The 21,491-nt window shown below is 35.6% G+C and overlaps 1 protein-coding gene across 1 annotated transcript in view; it reads left to right on the plus strand.

Moving 5' to 3' along the window:
• LOC141646136 (protein FAR1-RELATED SEQUENCE 5-like) overlaps positions 1-21,275 on the plus strand; it is a 53,586-nt gene extending 32,311 nt beyond the window's left edge. The window contains exons 3-4 of the mRNA XM_074454168.1: positions 19,959-20,458; positions 20,689-21,275. Of these exons, the coding sequence (XP_074310269.1) occupies positions 19,959-20,458; positions 20,689-21,243 (1,055 nt within the window). The 3' untranslated portion in view covers positions 21,244-21,275. The remainder of the gene's footprint in view (positions 1-19,958; positions 20,459-20,688) is intronic.
• The last annotated feature ends 216 nt before the right edge of the window (positions 21,276-21,491 follow it).

Below are 21,491 nucleotides of genomic sequence, written 5' to 3' on the forward strand. Positions count from 1 at the left end.
TAGAAATATTACCTTAATAATACTAATATTCTTGTATTACTACCTCTAGTAATATATGATGAGTGTATTAGTATTTTTAGAGAGTTTTGATGCTTTGCATGTGAGGAAAATTAGAGAGTAAAACAAGCCAACAACCAACAACAAAAAATGAGCAACAAATGCTCATCTTTATAAGGCCAAAACCGGTGGCCTCCTTTGCTTGTGGGGAATCTATTGCTTGTGTTTTATTCTCTTGTTTAGTCTATATAGAGTGTAGGGAGCAATGGTGTAAGAAGTAGTATGAAAAGCCTTGTGTGATATGTCACTATCACACAATAACCAACACTTACAAAAGATAAATGAGCATCTCTTGTGCTCTTAAAGTGACCGAAATATTGGACTTGATATGGTCCATTTTTGCCTTTTGTCATTTGTCCCACAAATGTTTATAAGTCATATGTTGACTATCTTACATAATTAATTATTAATGTAATCATTTAACACTTAAATATTCCAATTAATAATATAATATACACTCCACTTTTTGAGTAGTATACTACCATTATATCATCATATAATGGGTCCCATAATTACTAGTTAGTTAAAATTACAACTTCTTGTAACTTTAAATAACTAATTACCTCTACCTCAAAACTTATATTAATACCTCAACTAATTTAGTAATTTAACGCTTAATTACTAAATTTAATCTTTATTTAATCACATTAAAATAAGACGCAAAATTGCACTCCCATAATTAAGGAATTAATTAATCAGACGCATACAATTAATTAAATATCTACTTGGGCCTCATCCTATAGGTGTGACCTAAAGGGATCAATCGACCACCACCGTCACACGACGTAATGTCAAACTCTAGTTAGCCAATCATTACCGATTAATGACGGTCATCATTTGTATAAAGAATCATCCCTCACGTATTCTTAATTTGAGATTTAATTATGATATTTAAATCATGTGATCGCACTATTGTTGAGGACACATTTCCCAACAATCTCCCACTTGTCCTCGACAAGTGTGCGTCACCAATTCTCTTGTCCTATTACAATCTCCCACTCAATGCAAGGTATCTTGCAGGCCGTACTTACATTTGATCATATCTTGAGTGGTTTTCTCGATCTGGAGATTAACTGTCTGACCGGAATTATCTATCATAGATACCTTCCGAGCGTGGCCACGCATTTCCAGTTAACTACTCCTCGAGTGGCCTTGAGATTTCAAACAACCCTGACAAGGGGTGGACAATTCCTATCGCCCTATTCCCTTCGTTCAGCCACACTCCATCATAACCCAAAATATACCCAGTTTGACTTCGTTTAAGAAATCGTAGAGTATAAATCAAAGCCAATCAGAAATTGTGCCAACTTGGGCGAATAGTCTCTAGTCAAAAGAATTGACTCATAAGAATACTATAGTAGCTCTTGCCACGACCAGGCTTTATGAATTACCGAACTCTATAAGCGGTCACGGCCAAAATGTTATCCCATACATTCTCGCTCACGTGATCGACTAGTCATCCCATATGACTCTATGGCACTTGAACTTGCCATCAATCGCATCACACTCTAGTCACTTCGAGACGTCACCTCATATAAATAACTAGGGGCGAATACCATGTCAATCCAGTTCACTTTAATGGGGTTCAATTTGTCTCTACAACCCATTCGGATACGACAAAGTAGCAGGTGAGTTTTAATAAAACTCAAACGATAAATGTGATTATCACATATGAATAGTCAATACACTATTACTACTTCATATTCTATAATCTTTAGTGTATTATTAACACTAATAAAAATGCAATACAAGCTTGGCAAGTGGATATACCCGATATCCATATATTCCAACTTTATTAATTGTTATTTCCTTTCATTCAATGTCATCTCTTATGACATGAATTTCTCTAAGTATATGTCTAGACTTCATACTAGACCTGATCTCTTTAACTTGAAAGAAGCTCCCACTGTTATCGCATAACTTGTGATAAAGTCATTTGTTGAGGGATTCACCCTTAATCCCTATGTTGACCATTTTATCACAATTTACTTAGATTCCTTTTGCAGTATTTGCAATGCGCGAAATTTAAAACACCTTTCTTAGTTTCTTTCTCCTTTGTCAATAAGACATCCTAGGATTTCAACAAATCCGTTTTGGTTTGGAAACTAAAGTTTGTGTATCCCATCAACACCTAACTTAGTTTATCATCCAAACATGTGAACGACTCCTTCCCTAATTCTTCTCAAGAATCTCAAGGATGTTCTATAAGGCTCTCACAAACCATATCATGGGAATTATCTTGTTATTGACTTATTATGCCCTAGGCATATTTTTCATCACAAAGACATGCGTCTGTTGGCATACATAATCGTTCTAATGGCGGAAACATTAGCAATCGATTTCATGTAATCAACAACTTAATGGGTTCAGTGAACGACTATGATTCCATCATAGTAATTCCACTTTCATCATCATGAATAAGCCATTCAACCTTGTTGATGTTACAACAGATACGAAAGATCTTATCCTCATAAGACTCTCAACTCTATGCCAATATACTCTCACATAGATTCGGTAATCTAACGTATATTGCACCCTTTCCTAGTCTCCCAATCACTCTTGCCAGAAGAGAGCATTGGTACATTATTCTCAATAATTAATATGTCATCAACATATAAGACATGGAAAAACAATTCTATCTCCCACTTAACTTCATGTATATCATGATTCTTCAATCATGTGAATGAAACAATTCACTATAATCACATGAATGAAAAGTATAATCCTTTAATGCTAGCTTAAAACCAACTTGTGATCACTTAAGATAGCTACGCATAATATGTTAGGATTCTTAGATCTTAATCTAAGGTTTTGTGTTTGAAACACTTCCTACTTTAAATTCCCATTTTAGAAAAGCGAATTTTTATTTGCCATTCTTCATTAAAATGAAATGCGGCAATTCCTAACACAATTTGTCTTGATCAACATCTTTATGTAAATCTTATGCATTTGTGTACTCTAAAGCTCTATTTCCCTTTAAAGAGACCCTCACTTTAAAGTAAATCTACTCATGAGCAACAATTTTCGGATTGTAATGCTTCGGCTCGTATGTAACAAGGTCATGATACTATCACTTTCACAAAGTAATATTTTTGAACAATAAGACATGTGCGATAAACTCCCACTGAACTATGCTCTCATACTATCTTCATAGATAATATTTCAATACCAACTCCCACTCTATAATTCAATTACTTTCACAAAGTAACATTTCAACTATAAGAGATGTTTGTGACGATTCAATCTACTCCCACTCTATCTCTCAGAAATATATCAATATTCATGAGAGATAGCTTTGTGAGTCACAAACATATATATTTAACGGAGTATTAGGAGTTTATCTAGACTATGTATTAGCTTTCAATGGGCCATCCTAACATGGCAGCTAGATAATATACAAGTCTTATCCATGTCATCTGTTTCATAGACTCTCTATTCTATGTATCTCATGGTTGACCATCCAATTAGAATTACTTGTCCGTTTTGGATTGCAAATTCCCAAAATTGAGTTCATCAACTCAAACCGACTCATATTAGTTTGATCTTATGGGTAGTGACGCTAGGTCATAATCCATCTTTAATAAATCAAATTTATTACTTAGATCTTTGCCACTACGATTGGGTCGTAATGCTTAGAACTTTATTCAATTGGTTCTCTACGTCATTTTAGAAATTTCTCAAATCTCTCAAATGCTTCACCTTTTATTTGATCAAGTAAAATATACCCTTATCTACTTGAATCATTGGTAAAAGTGACGAAGTAGTCATAAATTCCCCTTGCGGTGATGCTCATTTGAACACATACATCGGCATGTATTAGTCTCAACAAATCACTTGCTTGTGTCCCTTTACCACTAAAGGAAGTACAAATTATATTGCAAAGGAGACAAGATTCGCATATTCCATATGATTGAAAATCAAATGGTCTAATAATTCTAGTCGACACTAGCATTTTAATGCGTTTCTCATTTACGTAACCTAATTGAAAAATCAAATGTACAAATCATTTGGATTATTTGTTATGAGTCTTTTGGTGCGTATTATGTAGATATCTTTACATGAGTTGGAACTGTCTAAAACTTGTGTATCATAAAGATAAGTGACATGGCTCACATCCACGTCTATTTTCAATAAAATACAATAATTGTCTTTGAGGACAAAATATAGATCATTTCATGTCTCACATGGAAATAATGTTTTAGACTAAGTGGGAACATAATAACAATTATGTAAATCATAACTCAAAGCTATTAGCAAAAACAAGTATATAAATTTCTCTTGAAGTGGCGGCTACCCGAGCTCCATTTCATTGTCGGAGATTCATATCACTCTTGTTTAGCTTTTCCTTATTTCCAAGTCCCACTTGGAGTAATAAGTCCAACTTGATATCTTCCAAATACTTGGGGCAATTTCGCCTCCAATGGCCCATGACATTAAAATAATGATATTCATGGTAGGATTGGATACCCATCTTGGTTTTGTGGTAGTCTCACTATCAACTTCCAATTCACAATCGGATTTGGGTTTCTCACATATATTTGCTCTTCCTTTACTAACACCAATACTACTTTCATTTGCAAGGACACTCTTGCTAGAACTCCCACTTAATTTGATATTACTTCTTGTTTCATCAAACAAGGATATCTTGGAATCTATGAGATTCCCCTCATATGAACCTCTTACCTGAGAGGTAGGCATGAGTATGAGGTGTAGAAGTAGTAAAAAGACAAAGATTCCCATCTTCACCAATGCTAAAGCGTAGTACTCTAATCGAGTCGTTGATATACGAGAAGCATTTTTCATAGAATGATTGGAGCCAAGAATTAATGGTGATCGGTGTATGATTATTAGATGATATTGGAGTTGTCATTGCAATTGATAAAACAAATTTGACTACAAAATAGGAAATGAAGGAATTAATTATCATCTATCGTTTTAATAATACTCGTAAATTTAACTACAAGCATTGCATTTATATAGTGACCTCCACCCAACTACATAAATGATTCCGAGATCCAAATTCATATCAACTCGGGCACGGTGAGCCGATTCATCCCTTATTAATATAACTCGGTAGATTAACCTTTTAATCGATTCTACTTTTAGAACTCTCGGTCGATAAAAATTACTCTAATTCTCATCTTAAGCCCGGAACACATGCGACTACGGTCAACAATACTTCCGTTGAGCTCAATCCAAATTTCGATGTAATAACTTTTTACTACCCCACTTCGCCAACGTAACAAGGTTTGTATTACGGTGAAGCCGGATTAACTCCCTTGTGAAATTGGTACTTCATGGGTTTCTACTATTTGGTAAGGCTTTTTCTCAATTTTTAATATGTGAGAGGTCTTGTCAATTTATTATCTATCACGTTTTAAGTGAACTAAAGCGGTGAACTACGATAATTATAATTGACACGGTCGATGACTCGATATGAAATGCATGTGTTGTTATGGCGATTTGGCAATGCATGTAACATATTAAAAGAAATGCAAAGCAATAAATAAAATTCCTAGTATGGCCTTCCTAAAAATAGAAAATCAAATAATCTATTACATATTCGGAAACCAACTCCTTTGGTCCCTTGATTCTTCAAATGGCACGCCTCCCAAGACACCGTCTTTGTCGGATCACCCTTCCGAATGGCACCGTCTTTGAAGATGCTCCATAATTACAAATAATAATAAAAATACAAAGCTATTCCTATTATACATTTGTAAAATGGAAAAACTAATGAAATAAAAAATAAAAGTGATACGAGATCACATTAAATTACAACCGAATCAATATTCCCTTTCATTACGGGTAATATTGATAAAAACTAAGGCCATACTAAGATAAAATTACATAATTCAAAATTATATAAATAAAAGACATTCAACAATTGAAATATGCAGCATTATAATATGTATCTATCATGCCAAATGATGTGCCAAATCGCCCTATTTAACTTACGTCGTACATATAACCCGGTTTCATGGAAATGCGTGATAATAACCTTTTAAAATGACTAATTAACACTTAAATCACATCTAAGCTCAAGTTAATTATCCTAACACATTTTAGGACTCAAAAATCAGTCATCACTAAATTTTTGACAATAATTCAACTTGATTTAATTTTATGCTCATTTTTGACCTTAAAATCATTATTTATATGAAATTAATCCAAATTAAATCATAAAAGTTTCAAAATTTGAATTTTAAATTTTTGAACATACTGGAATAAATCCATGACACTCATAATGTCAAAAAACATGGTTAAAATTTTCGAATCAATTTTGAGAAAATATAGTTACATTTTTATCGTTTTTATCTCATAAAATGTATAAAGTATACGAAAATTAAACCAATAATTTTTACAACTTTAGATCTGATTAGTGGGATATTAATGCAACTTAAAATAATTTTCTCAAGCCATGCAATACGTTTTAGCTAATTTATGCTAAAATAGTCACTATTTATGCCATTTTTACTCAAAAATTCATAAATCATGCTAAAGAAGATATTTAAATCTATAAATTTACATACTCTCTGTAAATCTTGCATGTGACATCATATTAAAAGATCATGGCTTAATTCGAAATTTTACTATTTTTAACCATTTTACCTCTTTTAATCCATTTTTATCTCATAAAAGTCATAAATCATGCAAAATTAATCAAATTAACTAGTCCTTTTACACACAACTTTTAAAATATGCATGTGAGGTCATATAAATTTTTCAAGGTCAGAAACGAAATTTAACTATTTTTAGCATTTTAATTCCCATTTTAGTCATAAAAATGTAATAAAATGACCAAAAATCCTTAAAATGAGCAATAAATTTCCATGAATCATAAAAATGACCTAAAAACATTTTAGGATCAGAATATTTAACATGCATGGTGATTTCGTGGCTTATACTTATAAATCACAAATTTTTAAGTTTTATATGTTAACCTTTTAACTCGGAAAAACAATAACCGATTATGCATGCAACATCCTATACTCTGATACCACTTGTTAGGTTCATATACCTATTATTAGACTCCTCTAATAGTGAACTAATTAACTTGTTAATTATTTGTTCTTTAGATCTAGTGCATGCATAACAAAATGAAAGATTTATAAGAAAAACAATGTTCCTTACATTGTCAAATGGTTCGAAATTATGGGCACAAGTAAGGTCACCTTCCTTCACTTGTTCTTGAGCTTATAATGATGGATGATCCTCCTAAGACTCCAAGTATAGAAGCCACTCCAATAAATTGCACCCAAGATTAATCCCAAAAATTCCTACTAATATTAACTAGATATGTAGTAGAAATATTACCTTAATAATACTAATATTCTTGTATTTCTACCTCTAGTAATATATGATGAGTGTATTAGTATTTTTAGAGAGTTTTGATGCTTTGCATGTGAGGAAAATTAGAGAGTAAAACAAGCCAACAACCAACAACAAAAAATGAGCAACAAATGCTCATCTTTATAAGGCCAAAACCGGTGGCCTCCTTTGCTTGTGGGGAATCTATTGCTTTTGTTTTATTCTCTTGTTTAGTCTATATAGAGTGTAGGGAGCAATGGTGTAAGAAGTAGTATGAAAAGCCTTGTGTGATATGTCACTATCACACAATAACCAACACTTACAAAAGACAAATGAGCATCTCTTGTGCTCTTAAAGTGACCGAAATATTGGACTTGATATGGTCCATTTTTGCCTTTTGTCATTTGTCCCACAAATGTTTATAAGTCATATGTTGACTATCTTACATAATTAATTATTAATGTAATCATTTAACACTTAAATATTCCAATTAATAATATAATATACACTCCACTTTTTGAGTAGTATACTACCATTATATCATCATATAATGGGTCCCATAATTACTAGTTAGTTAAAATTACAACTTCTTGTAACTTTAAATAACTAATTACCTCTACCTCAAAACTTATATTAATACCTCAACTAATTTAGTAATTTAACGCTTAATAACTAAATTTAATCTTTATTTAATCACATTAAAATAAGACGCAAAATTGCACTCCCATAATTAAGGAATTAATTAATCTGTATCGCATACAATTAATTAAATATCTATTTGGGCCTCATCCTATAGGTGTGACCTAAAGGGATCAACTGACCACCACCGTCACACGACAGTAATGTCAAACTCTAGTTAGCCAATCATTACCGATTAATGACGGTCAGTCGACTGTATAAAGAATCATCCCTCACGTATTCTTAATTTGAGATTTAATTATGATATTTAAATCATGTGATCGCACTATTGTTGAGGACACATTTCCCAACAAGAATAAAGTTGTTGTTGATGATTGTGAAGCTATTGTGGAGGAACCCGAGGTGATAGTTCGGAATGGTGTGGCTCGTACTCTGCTTAGGGATGCTTCGAAAGCCGCGACAAAAGAAGGGTTGAATCGTGTTCGGCTTACTCATGATGAAAGCATCTTGGTTAATAGAGTTTTGAGGTATTCCATTCATGGTGGTCGGTACTATCCGAAATCTTGGTTGGTTAGTCTACCCGCTCTTGCTTTCTTTATTAACTTTCTTGATTTTCAAGGGTGGAGTCACATAAGTCAGTTTTCGGGTCCTATATACCCGGTTGAGGTGGTACAATTCTTTGCTAGTGTCTCAATTAAGAAAGGAGTGTTGCATGCGGTTGTTAATGGTGTCGATGTTACCGTCTCTGTTTCGGATTTCTGCTCTGCTTTTTCGGTTCCTAATGAAGGGATTGAATTAAATCCGAGTCTTGAATGGTCTAATGTTGGAAGTGAAAAGGAGTTGTTAGTGAAGAAGTATTTTGAGGATATGACGGAGGGTGTCAATATCGTGGTTCGACCTCTCTCGGCTAAGATCAAGTTCCTCTTAAATTTTTTGTGGAACACAGTGGTGCCGAGAAGAGGGGGCCGTGATAAGGTGTCGAGTTATGAGGCGATAATGGTTTATTCTTGGTTGGAAGGTCAGAAGGTGAATTTGGGTAGTGTTGTCTTACACCGTATCATTCAGACTAGTCTTACGGTTACTAAGGATAAGTTGAGTACCACGATCGATTTGCCGTATGGTATGTGGATATCTCGTATGTTGGAAATTAAACAAGTGATCGGGCCTGACAGTTACGGTGTTAGTGCTAGAGATTGTATGTGTGACAAGTTAATCAAGCTAATGGGTCTTGTTGTTGATGGACCCGAATTGCAACTTGCAAAGGATGTTGAGAAAGCCCCGGTGGATTCGGGTTTAGGAGCTATGGAGTCGAAGTTGGAGGGGTTCATGAATGGTTTAATGGAGAAATTCGAGGCGCATTCGGCTAGTTTGGCTACGGCTTTGTCACGAGTTGGACCATCTCGGTCTTTAGACTCGGGTTTAGATGCTAGTCTGGTGTACTCGTGGATGGAGGACGTAGACAAGAGGTTAGGGGGTTTTGAGAGGGAGTTGAAGGCTATTCGTGGGGAAGTGTTCCCACACGGTGATCGTCTCACCTTCCTTACGAGTCAGGGTGGTTCTTTGGTGATGCACGGGAAAGCGATGGTCGGTGATCAAGCTCTCACGTTGGAAGCTACAAAGGCTCTTTCTTTGAAGGTGCTTAATTTTGAGAGGAGCATTGGTACTCTTTCACAGTTGGTTAGGAGCTCCTTCGACCGTCTGGATGCTTTGGAGCACCGTACTAGACCCGACTACGTGAACCCGTATAAGACCCGCAACATCTGATTTCCTTTCGTCCTACCCTCATTAGCCTTTACCTTAATTAGCTTTTCTTTTTATTTCATCTAATGGTGTGTTAATTAAACTCTTATTCGGCCCATTTTGGCATTGCACTTGAGGTTATGGCCCAAGTGTTCTATTAGACATGTGTTCATTCGGCCCACTTTGGCTTTAAACATGTTTAATTCTTAGTTTGTATGCTAATTATCTTTTGATGCTTATAGTCTTGCATGTTACTTTTATTTCTTATGGCGTTTTTATCTCTTGTCTCGTCTTATATTATTCTAGTCATTTTTGATTTGTTCTTAACTTTTCGATGATGTCAAGAGGGGGAAAAGAACGTTTATAGTAAGCATCTACCTAAGCTTGCTCCTTGTCAAGACCGATTGTCTCTTAAAGTCCTTAAGTTTCGGTTTTTGAATAATTGTCTTGATCTTGCGTTAGTCTTTATTATCAAGATAACGGTATTATATTTAGGGGGAACTTTTTAATTAGTCACAATTTTAGGAGACTTGCCATCATCAAAAAGGGGGAATTTGTTGGACCATATAGCTTATATGTTTATGTTTTGATGATGTCAAGGCGTTTTACATTTTATATACTTGTTGCGTGTAATTATTTGTTAAGTGTTTTAGCATTAACTTATTACGAGCAACAAAGAGGATTGTGACAGTTACATGAGAAGTTCAAGCCTTTGTTCAAGATCAAACAATTCAAAGATTCATTCAAGTATTATGTGAAGACAAAGTTTGTTTAAAGAATAATCAAGCTTGGATGATGATGTAGCCTATACTCGAAGATCTCCTTGAAGATAAGAATAGTATAGGTGATTGTCTCGTAATGGTAATCAAAGAACGAGTTTCTTAATTAGTAAAGTTATAGCTTTGCAGCTATAACATTACTAGTAAAAGAGCTCAATGTTATAGCTCTTCTACTATAACATTGAAATGCTGAGTTTTCATACACGACTTATAAATGTTTCGAAAATTGATTTATAATTGATTAACGTTTATTTTAAATGTTCTAATGAAAGTATTTATCTTATAAAGCCCGGTTTAGTGAGGAATCCGGTTTTATGGTTGACGTTAATTGATGGTTATTGGATCAACTTATGAGTTGGACTTTACTGTCAATTAGGGTTTCCATATTGTCCCTCCTAAAACCTAAATTCTAATTATATATTAAGATTAGGGTTTGCATGATTCACGAGCTTATGAGCCGTGTTATGCGTGTTACCTAAGAGATATTAGGTAAAGATTTTGTTCTATAATAATATCTTTACATATCTTATATCTTACTTAATATATTTGTTTATGGTAAAAGATATTCTTGTTTTAGGAAATCTTATCATAATCTTAGAATTTATAGTAAAGATAATATTTGGAAAGATTATATTCTATCTTTTAGAATATTCTTTATTATCTTTTATGGCTTTTAGGAAAGAGATAATAAGAAGATATAATTTGTAATTATATCTTATTATTTCGGCTATTAGGGTTCTTGTAGAAACCGTGTAGCCTACCTCTTCCTTGCCTATAAATACTTTGCTATTTATAACATCTAAAATAGAGACCTTAAGCATAAAAATTGTTTTCATATTTTAAAGAGCAAACCGTGTGTTTTTAACGAAAACCGATTTGTAGTTTTGAAAGGTCGTGTGTTACAAAACTCGCATACTTGTTCTTCATTTATCGTTATAAGATAATAGTGCTTATTTGATTTCTTACTTGTTCATTAACGTGAACCTTTGTTAGAATCATTAGTGCTTTCTTATTAGCGTAAGTTAGTCACTCGAGTATTTAACGGTACTCATTGGGTTACAGCTAGAGTTAGTTGTACGAGTTGGGTTAGTAAATTTGTAATCCGTAGAAAGGTACTAAATTTATTAATCGAGAATAGTGGACGTAGGTTTCGACTTGTGAAAGTGAACCACTTCAAAAATCCGCGTGTCTCTTCTTGTTTCGTTCTTTCGTTTACTTTGCTTACAATCGTTAGTTGATTAGTTAAAGTTTAACCAATAAACTTTAAGTAATCAATTACATACGCACAATCGAAAAAGATTTCAAAAGTTTTAAATCCTCAATTCACCCCCCCCCCCCCCTCTTAAGTATTTTGGATCAATAGACTCTTCACCCGGGCATCACCAGTCAAGGAGAAAGGGAAAAGGACTCCCTTAACTCTGTCTTGTGTCACCCCAACAACTAGAGGAATAGTGGAACAATACTCTGTAAATAGCTCTATATGCTTGCACGGATCCTCTCCAGGTACCTCCTTGAAGACATTTCTCTCTACCAGCTGTATATATGAGGGGTGGATTCCAAAGGTCCCTGAATCAGTAGTGGGTAGCAGGAAACCTTTAGGAAGGGTATCCATCGTAGGCTCGGAATGACTGGCTATATTCGGCATCCTAGCAGATCGAATCTACAGCAAAGCAGGTACGACGATGTTCTCTTCTAGAACAGATGACCTGCAAAACTAATTAAGAACTTGTAAAAATATGAGATCAATCTCAATTCTCAAGGAATAAATTCCTTGAGATGAGAGACAAACTCAAGAAAAGCAACAAAATTACGCCACCTCCCCGGAACGGCGCCAAAATTTGATACCGTCGTCAAGTACCAAAAATAAAACCTAGATACACTAACAGAAGCTAGCAGTAAGTAGGGTCAATCTCCACAGGAAGATGGGAAAATGTCAGCTTTAACTAAGTCCGTCTCGGTAACAGTTTTGGGGGTTTTAGTTGTTTGTTCTATTCTAATGAAATCAAGGGAAAGAAAGAAAGCAAGAGAGTAGAGATTAAACAAGCAGGGAGAAAATGGCTAAGACAGTCGGTTCACCATGATTCTCTAGTCATGCAATCTTTATCTCAGGTCAATGCAAGTATAATCTATGAGGCAATGAATATCTCCTTCCGGTCTCAATTTACCCAAAAACACAAATAGCTTAGCTTCCGCCCTCACTAAAGTGCCCTAATGTTCGCTACGAGTCTTACCCTTTCCAATCTTCCGATCTAGGTCAGGGTATACTGTGATTTATTAACTAATTGCGTCGACTCAATTAGACAAGAATAATTATATGTAGCTATTAACAACATAGACTAAACTAGCATCAAAACTAATAATTCAATTTACACTTTTCTTAAAATCATGGTTCCTCTATGTCTTAGCAAGGGAGATTAGCTATGCATTATTATTGAAATAACAACAACCATACATAAAGAAGAGAAATTAAACATGATAACAAAGCGATGAAAGATTGATAATAGTAATTGTAAGTAAAGGGAGAAAGAAATAAAAAGCAACAATAGATTAAGATTAAGAATTGAAGAAGAATAAAGGTACCGATTACAGATTTCACGATCCAAGCCAAAGTTCTAGAGTAAGAGTCTGAGATGTTGGGGCTGGTGTCCTTAACAGTTAGTGCAAGGACTTATAAATCTCTAAAAGGATCAAAGGGCATACTTTTGGTATTATTATCAGTTGATCCACGTTTATCAATAACGGTTGGCTTGCTAGATAAGTTTGACGTTATTGTCATACAGATGGCGGTGATCAACTGGTCCCTAAAAGTCACACCTATAGGATACATTTGAGAGATGTGACAGTATGAAAATACAGTCATGTTGATGCCAATTTTGACTAACCAGTTAGTCCGAGTTATTGACTATTAATTAGTCAAACGTGATGTTGAGATATTTTATTTAATACGGATTAAATAAAATGGGCTAAGGCGAATTAAGCAGTTAATTCGTAAATTAAATATAAACGATTTTATTTAATTAATGTATATTGAATAAATTATACAATATCGTCTTTGTCGGACATGTATTAATACTTCAACTGACCCGTGTTATTAGTTGATATTTTAATAGCCGATAACCGATGACGATTTATAATAAAAACCGCGTCATATACATTTTAGCGAGATGAGTCGGATCACGAGTTAAATGAGGAGAAAGTGGAAAGCCCACTCCCTCCTCTAGTGACCCGCGGACCGAGGCAACAAAAGGAGAGCCTTCTCTCCTTTTGAAACCTAATTCATTTTGACAAAAATCAGGGTTTTGGAGATCATTTCTCTCTGAAACCTAGATCTCACATCTGGTAAAAACTCACATCAAGTTCTCTCAATATTGCAAGGCAATTAGAGAACACATTTCTAGCACAAGGGCATATTCTCAGACGTGCTTGGGTGCAACAATTAGGAGGAGGTCTGCTTTGATCTCTCATTGCCGAATTGCACTAGGACCGAAGGTTAATTCTTGTGCTTTATCGTTTTTCATTGTTTTTCGTTTATGACCATGTTTCACATGTTAAATTTACGTTATAGTCCTAAATTTAAAGGGTCTTATACGGATATTACCCCACATGAGAGAGTCAGTAGAAAAAGAGGTATTGTCGTCTAAGAGATGATGAAGAAGAGACTCTCCATGTAGTTCTTAACCTAACTTATATCCTAATTACAAAGCCCATCTCGAATTAAGGCAAAAACACGCATATATAGCAAAGTCTCTCGATCGAGTGAAATGAAACCACTCGATTGAGGACAAATCCTGAAATTCCTCTCGATCGAACATAAATCTCGTTCGATCGAGTACTCCTTGAATCAACCCTTTCGATCGAGCAACAGAACAACTCGGTCGAATGATTCTTCGTTGGATAAAGCATTCGATCAACCAAATAGTTGGTCGATCGAGCTATATTGGCACATAGGACTCTTTGGCACCTTCTGAGGTCAGCTCACGCGTCTTTAGGTGATGGATTCCAAGCTCCGATTCCTTATTCTCCAAAATGCATGCAAATGAGACAAGTTTAGGCTCGGTTTTGCTTCTTTCTGGTCCGTACCTGCAATTTACACAAGGCAAACCAAAGAAAATTATTCAGGGGTATTTGTAGCTAGAAGCCACTTAAATAATATAGAAATGCGTGTAAAAATGAGGTAAAAACCTTATATAAAATACACGCATGACTCGGGTTCTTCATTGTGTATTTTATTGGCCCTCCCTATTTAAGGATGTTTATGATTTGGTTCACTCATGTGATTCTTGCCAAAGAAGAGGTAACATTGGGAGGCGAGATGAGATGCCTTTGAACAACATCTTGGAAGTTTAACTCTTCGATATATGTGGTGTGGACTTTATGGGTCCATTTTCGTCATTATTTGGCAACCAATATATTTTGGTTGCGGTGGAATACATGTCTAAGTGGATAGAAGCAATCGCCGCACCTACTAACGATTAACGAGTGGTTTCCAAAATTTTCAAGGAGTACATATTCCCACACTTTGGAGTACCTCGGGCCGTCATAAGCGATGGTGGGTCACACTTCATCAACCGCACCATTTATATGCTTTACTCAAGAAATACAGCGTCCGACATAAAGTGGATCTTGCCTACCACCCCCAAACCAATGGGCAAGTATAGGTGTCAAATCGGTAAATCAAGGATATTCTAGAGCGCGTGGTGAATAGGTCTAGAAAAGATTGTAGTACCAAACTCAATGATGTGTTATGGGCTTTAAGGACCGCCTACAAGACCCCGATAGGCACTACTCCATATCGCTTGGTCTTTGGCAAGTCTTGTCATCTACCTCTTGAGTTGGAACACCGATCAAGTTGGGGTCTAAAAGAGCTAAACTATGACTTGGATGAAGCGGGAATGAGTAATTTCATTCATGAACAAGAAATGGTTTGGTGGAGTCCCACAAGAACCACCATTTGTACATAGCATGCATTTAGGTAGAAAGTAGGAAATTTGAAACGATCATACTTGGCAATTTGGATTGATGACGAGATGTCATTTGGAAGAAGACCGGGGTTCAATGGAGAACAAGAGCATAACCTTCAACTGGCCAAATCCCGACTTGATGAGTCGGCTAGGAAAGAGGAAAACACGCAATTTAAGGCCAATTGGAGAAGAGGTTTTTATATTGAAGGAAAATGAAGAACACACGAGGTAATGTACTCCCAGCCTGTGGGCAGGCGGCCTACACTTGCACAGACTGGGAAGTTTTTGACTTTGTATTGTTAAAAAGAAGGGAATTTAGTGCAAGTGCACTCCCAGCTTGCCCACCGGCCGCTGGTACATGCACATGCTGGGAAGTTCCTGCCCAATTTAAAGAAAAAATTGAGGAATTATTGTGAAGGGTCTCCCAGCCGCCAGGCCGACAGCCGGTCCACCGGCTGGGAAAGCAGATTTAAGAAAAAAGGAGGAAAATGATGTGGATGGGGGTGTGAGCCGGTAGGCCGGCAGCCGGTCCACCGGCTGGGAACACCCCCTTGAGGAGAAAAGGAGAAAAAGCAAGGTGGGGCATCTCAGTGCCGGTAGGCTGGCAGCCGGTCCACCGGCTGGGAGAACATTTGAAGGAAAAGGAGGATGAGGTGTACTCCCAGCCAGGGCACCGGCGGCCGGTCCCTCCACCGGCTGGGAGTTTTCTGACCAAATTTTGAAATTTTTTGAAATACTCCTAACTCTCAGTCGAGGCATCCGCGGCCTGTCCCTGGACCGACTGTGTAACACCCCGAATTTTTAAGTATGCTTAAGAATATGTCGAAAATATTTTAGATGTTGAAAGTTAGATATGAATTATGGAAGGAATATAGATGAGGTAAGATAAGTCGTGGTTAGAAACACTTAATAATACGCTTATAAACGTTACTTCAAAGTGAAGTACTCGGGATTTAAGTTGTATAGCTTAACGTTAGTTTCGTCTCATAACTAAAACTGACCCGAGTACAATTACGACTAACCTAATATATATATATATATATATATATATATATATATATATACATACATATATATATATATATATATATAGAGAAGGGTTCTTATAAGGTCTTCATACCTTATAAGGCCCTAAGTCTTTATAAGAGCCCTTGGATGAAGGGATTGAAGGGATGAGATGAGGAGAGAGGGCGTGTTTTTCAGAGCAAAAAAAAAAAAGAAAATGTTGATTGTGTGAGAGAGGGACCACTTCCACTGTTTATGTACTGCCACCCATATCAAATCCCGCGGACATTATGAATAAACAAACCCTCCTATATCATTTTGCATGTTTCCCTCCTCTTTTCACCATTCAAAACCTCTCAACAAGCAAAAACACATAAAAATCCCCAGAAAAACGATCCTAAATCCTGTAAAATACAATATAAATCATCAAATAAATAAGAGAAATATCAGTGATCGTCAGATAAAAAAATTGTTATAAGATAAAGTACGTTATTGTTCATCCGTTAAAAAAATTGGCATTCTTCATCAGAGAAACAAGCAGGGAATGACATTCAGTGTTTGTGAAGTGGATCATATGCAGATTGAAGTTGCCGTCGAAGGTGAGTTGTTTACTTTCTTATTTGTGTCTAGGTTATTATTGTTAAAACTGTTGTACTTTCATGGTGTTCATCAAGATTGTTCTTTCATTTTGGTAGCTTGTTGTTGATGGCAAAAAATGATCGAAATTGAAAAGCTTGATCAAGTAGGAATTATAACTCCAGTGCGTGTTTGAAAAACTCTGACCCAAATATGTATAACTTCAATAATACAGTATTATAACTCCAGACGTTTGTAGTAAAACTCTTTGAATATTTCCTGCAGCTTCAGGTAACAGGGTAATTGAAAACCTAAATTCTGCGTAAAAATCTTACTAAAGAACCAATTTTGATATAGTTATTAATGTTATAGCTGAAGTTATAAATTCATTAAGTCAAGATGGGTGTACATGATATGCCTGGAGTTATACATGATGTAGCTAGAGTTATACATCGTGTGACTAGAGTTATGCAGACTGTTTATAGAGTTTTACATTATATGCTAAGAGTTTTACATTGTATAGCTAGAGTTATACTTCGTATGACTAGAGTTATACGTTTTGTGCCTAGAGTTTTACATCGTATATGACTACAGTTATACAGACTGTGCCTAGATTATACATCAAATGCACAGAGTTATACATGCTGTCTCTAGAGTTGTACATTGTATTATTAGAGTTATACATTGTATGACTAGAGTTAGACATTGTATGATAAGAGTTATACATTGTATAGCTAGAGTTATACATTGTATGACTAGAGTTATACATTGTATGATAAGAGTTATACATTGTATAGCTAGAGTTATACATTGTATGACTAGAGTTATACATTGTATGATAAGAGTTTTACATTGTATAGCTAGAGTTATACATTGTATAGCTAGAGTTATACATTGTATGACTAGAGTTATACATTGTATGACTAGAGTTATACATGCTGTCTCTAGAGTTGTACATTGTATGATTAGAGTTATACATGCTGTCTCTAGAGTTGTACATTAAAAGCATAGAGTTATACATGCTGTTTCTAGACTTATACGGACTGTTGTGTTCTTTGCTTGTATTTTTCTCCGTCATGGTTTTTTCTGTAATTATTTGTCGCTTAGTTTTTCTGAGTTTATTACCAAAAAAAATTAAATAAAATAAAACAAATTACCAAAACATTTAACATAGATGAACTTAATTAATAGATATATAGATACATAAACCTAATGCATTGCTAAAAAAACAGTTCTTAGATGTTCATATAGGGATGCAGTCTCTTCTATGATATTCATCCTCTCCTCCTTTGCTATTTGGAGGTTTCGTTCATGATGATGCAATATCTTCTAACAAATTGCAGATTCTGCTTTGCTCTAACAAGCCATTTTCTTTGGCGTCCTTGAGTGCGATCCGAGCATCCTTAAGGAATTCCCTGTACTTCCTCTCGATTTCCCTCAAGCGGCTTATGAAACTTTTGTTGTACTCGGTCATAATGCATGTTAAACGAATGGTATCATTCATTCTTGAAGGAAGATTGGAGTTTATTAGGTTTTAAGAATTTAGGTTTTTGAGTTTAGGGTGGAGATAGGGATATAATGGACTGGTTATTGAGGCAGTGGAATGAATTTATAATTAGTAATGTGTCCTTTGAGTCGTTTTTTAATTAATATGTTTGGTGGTTGATGCTTAAATTAATACGAATTTTATTTAGGAAGTTGTGCCATATCCCCGCTTCAAAACTTATAACCATTCGCATTCCGGATATTGTGTTTTTAATTAAATGTATACTCTTAGAATGTAAGGTATGCATAGAGTTATGCATTATATACCTAGAGTTATACATTATATGGACAGAGTTATACATTGTGTAGAATGAGTTATACATAAAAAGGACTAGAGTTATACATCAGATGCCAAGAGTTATACATTGTATGTCTAGAGTTACACATATTGTGACTAGAGTTTTACATCTTTTGACTACAATTATAAATACTGTGACTAGAGTTATACATCAGATGCCAAGGGTTATACATTGTATGTCTAGAGTTACACAGATTGTGACTAGAGTTATACATTGTATGTCTAGAGTTATACAAATTGTGACTAGAGTTTTACATCTTTTGACTAGAATTATAAATACTGTGACTAGAGTTATACATAAAATAACTAGAGTTATACATTGAATGACTAGGGTTATACAGAGTTTGACTAGAGTTGTACATTGTATGACTAGAGTTTTACATTGAATGACTAGGGTTATACAGAGTTTGTCTAGAGTTATACATTGAATGGTAACAGTTATACATTATATACCCAAAGTTATACACTCTCTGACCACAGTTATACAGTCTGTGCATAGAGTTATACAGTATATGCGTAGAGTTATGTATTTCTTAATCATTTCATGGATGTTTGATTCTGTTCAGTTATACATCAAATGCCAATAGTTATACATTGTATGTCTAGAGTTATACAGATTGTGACTAGAGTTATACATTGTATGTCTAGAGTTATACAAATTGTGACTAGAGTTATACATTGTGACTAGAGTTATACATTGTATGTCTAGAGTTATACAGATTGTGACTAGAGTTATACATTGTGACTAGAGTTATACAAATTGTGACTAGAGTTATACAGATTGTGACTAGAGTTATACATTGAATGACTAGGGTTATACAGAGTTTGACTAGAGTTGTACATTGTATGACTAGAGTTTTACATTGAATGACTAGGGTTATACAGAGTTTGTCTAGAGTTATACATTGAATGGTAAGAGTTATACATTATATACCCAAAGTTATACACTCTCTGACCACAGTTATACAGTCTGTGCATAGAGTTATACAGTATATGCGTAGAGTTATGTATTTCTTAATCATTTCATGGATGTTTGATTCTGTTCAGGTGGTCGTAAGGCAGCGGAAGCTGAGTATTGTAAGCATTTGGCAGCGGAGTTTACACCTTGTGTAGGGCAACAATTTTTTGAAATCGACGAGGCAGTGACATTCTATAAAGTTTATGCATTGGCGTCCGGGTTTGATGTACGGAAGTACTCGACGAAAAAATGGCGCGACGGTGAAGTAAAGACAAAGTTGCTGGTTTGCAGCAGAGAGGGATTCACATATGTCCCAAAAGGAGAGGCAGTAATTAAAAAAAAAGAGACCGGGGTTAGGGAAGAAGAAATGCAATGGGGAAAAAGAACTGCAAACCGGAAGAAATATACAGTCAAGAGGGTAGGGTGTAAAGCACATGTCAGGCTATTTATGAAGAATGGAGTACTAGTAATTGACCGATTCCACATGGGGCATAATCACGAGCTTGTATCGAGTGAGGATCGTCAGTTTCAAAAGATGTCGCGGAACATAGAAGATTTTCACAAGTACTTGATAATGTACAACTCAAGGGTTAGTTTACTATTAAACAAACATCCACTAATTGAATGGCAAACTTCTAAAGTTATTCACCGAGATGATAGAGTTATGTAACCTAAGAGTTAAAAATAATAAGTAGGTGAACAATAAATCAACGGAGTTATGCATATGTTTGATGGAGTTATAAGAATAGCTGAAAGGGTTATAGTTGAGGAAATCTTGGTTATTAATAAGCACTGATAAGGATTTGTTGTCCCCTGCAGTTGAGGATAGGAGCAACTAGGACGTACAACATGTGTAAGGAGTTCGTAAACGGGTTCGAGAACATTGGTGCATCCTTAACTGATTTTAAGAACTTCCACAGAGATGTGAAGTGCTTCATCCATAAACGGGACGGTCAATTGTTCATTGACCGGTTCAAGAATATGGCACAGAATAGGCAGGGGTTTTATTTTGATTATGAAGTTGACAAGGATAACAGCCTTCGGTGCGCAATATGGGCTGACAAAACCGCTAGGAGGAACTACTCCGTATTTGGAGATGCAGTGTCGTACGACCCAACATACTCAACAAACAAATACGATATGATTTTCACGCCATTCACTGGCATAGATCACCATAAGCGATCAGTAACATTCTGTGGGGCGTTGATTGCCCATGAAGACCATGAATACTTCCAGTGGGTTTTCAACAGGTTTTTGAATGCTATGGGAGGAAAGGAACCCAAGTACATTATCACGATCGGGATCCGGGCATTATTAAGGCCGTACCCCTTGCCTTCAAGACTGCACGCCACCGATTTTGCATGTGGCATATAATGAACAAGGTGCCATCAAAGGTCGGGGTGACAAGGGAGGATTATAAGGAGTTCGTTCAGAAATTGAACAACATTATATGGGGGACGACAACATAGAAGCGACGACTTTGACGCTAGGTGGGCAGAAATAATGGACGCGCATGGTCTTGTGAACAATGAGTGGTTTACGAGAGCGTTCGATAAAAGGAGACAATGGGTGATGGCACATTGCGGGGACTTGAACATGGGTGGTGTAATGAGAACAACCCG

Source organism: Silene latifolia, chromosome 1 (genome assembly GCF_048544455.1).
Source record: "Silene latifolia isolate original U9 population chromosome 1, ASM4854445v1, whole genome shotgun sequence".
In the NCBI taxonomy this organism is placed as follows: Eukaryota; Viridiplantae; Streptophyta; class Magnoliopsida; order Caryophyllales; family Caryophyllaceae; genus Silene; species Silene latifolia.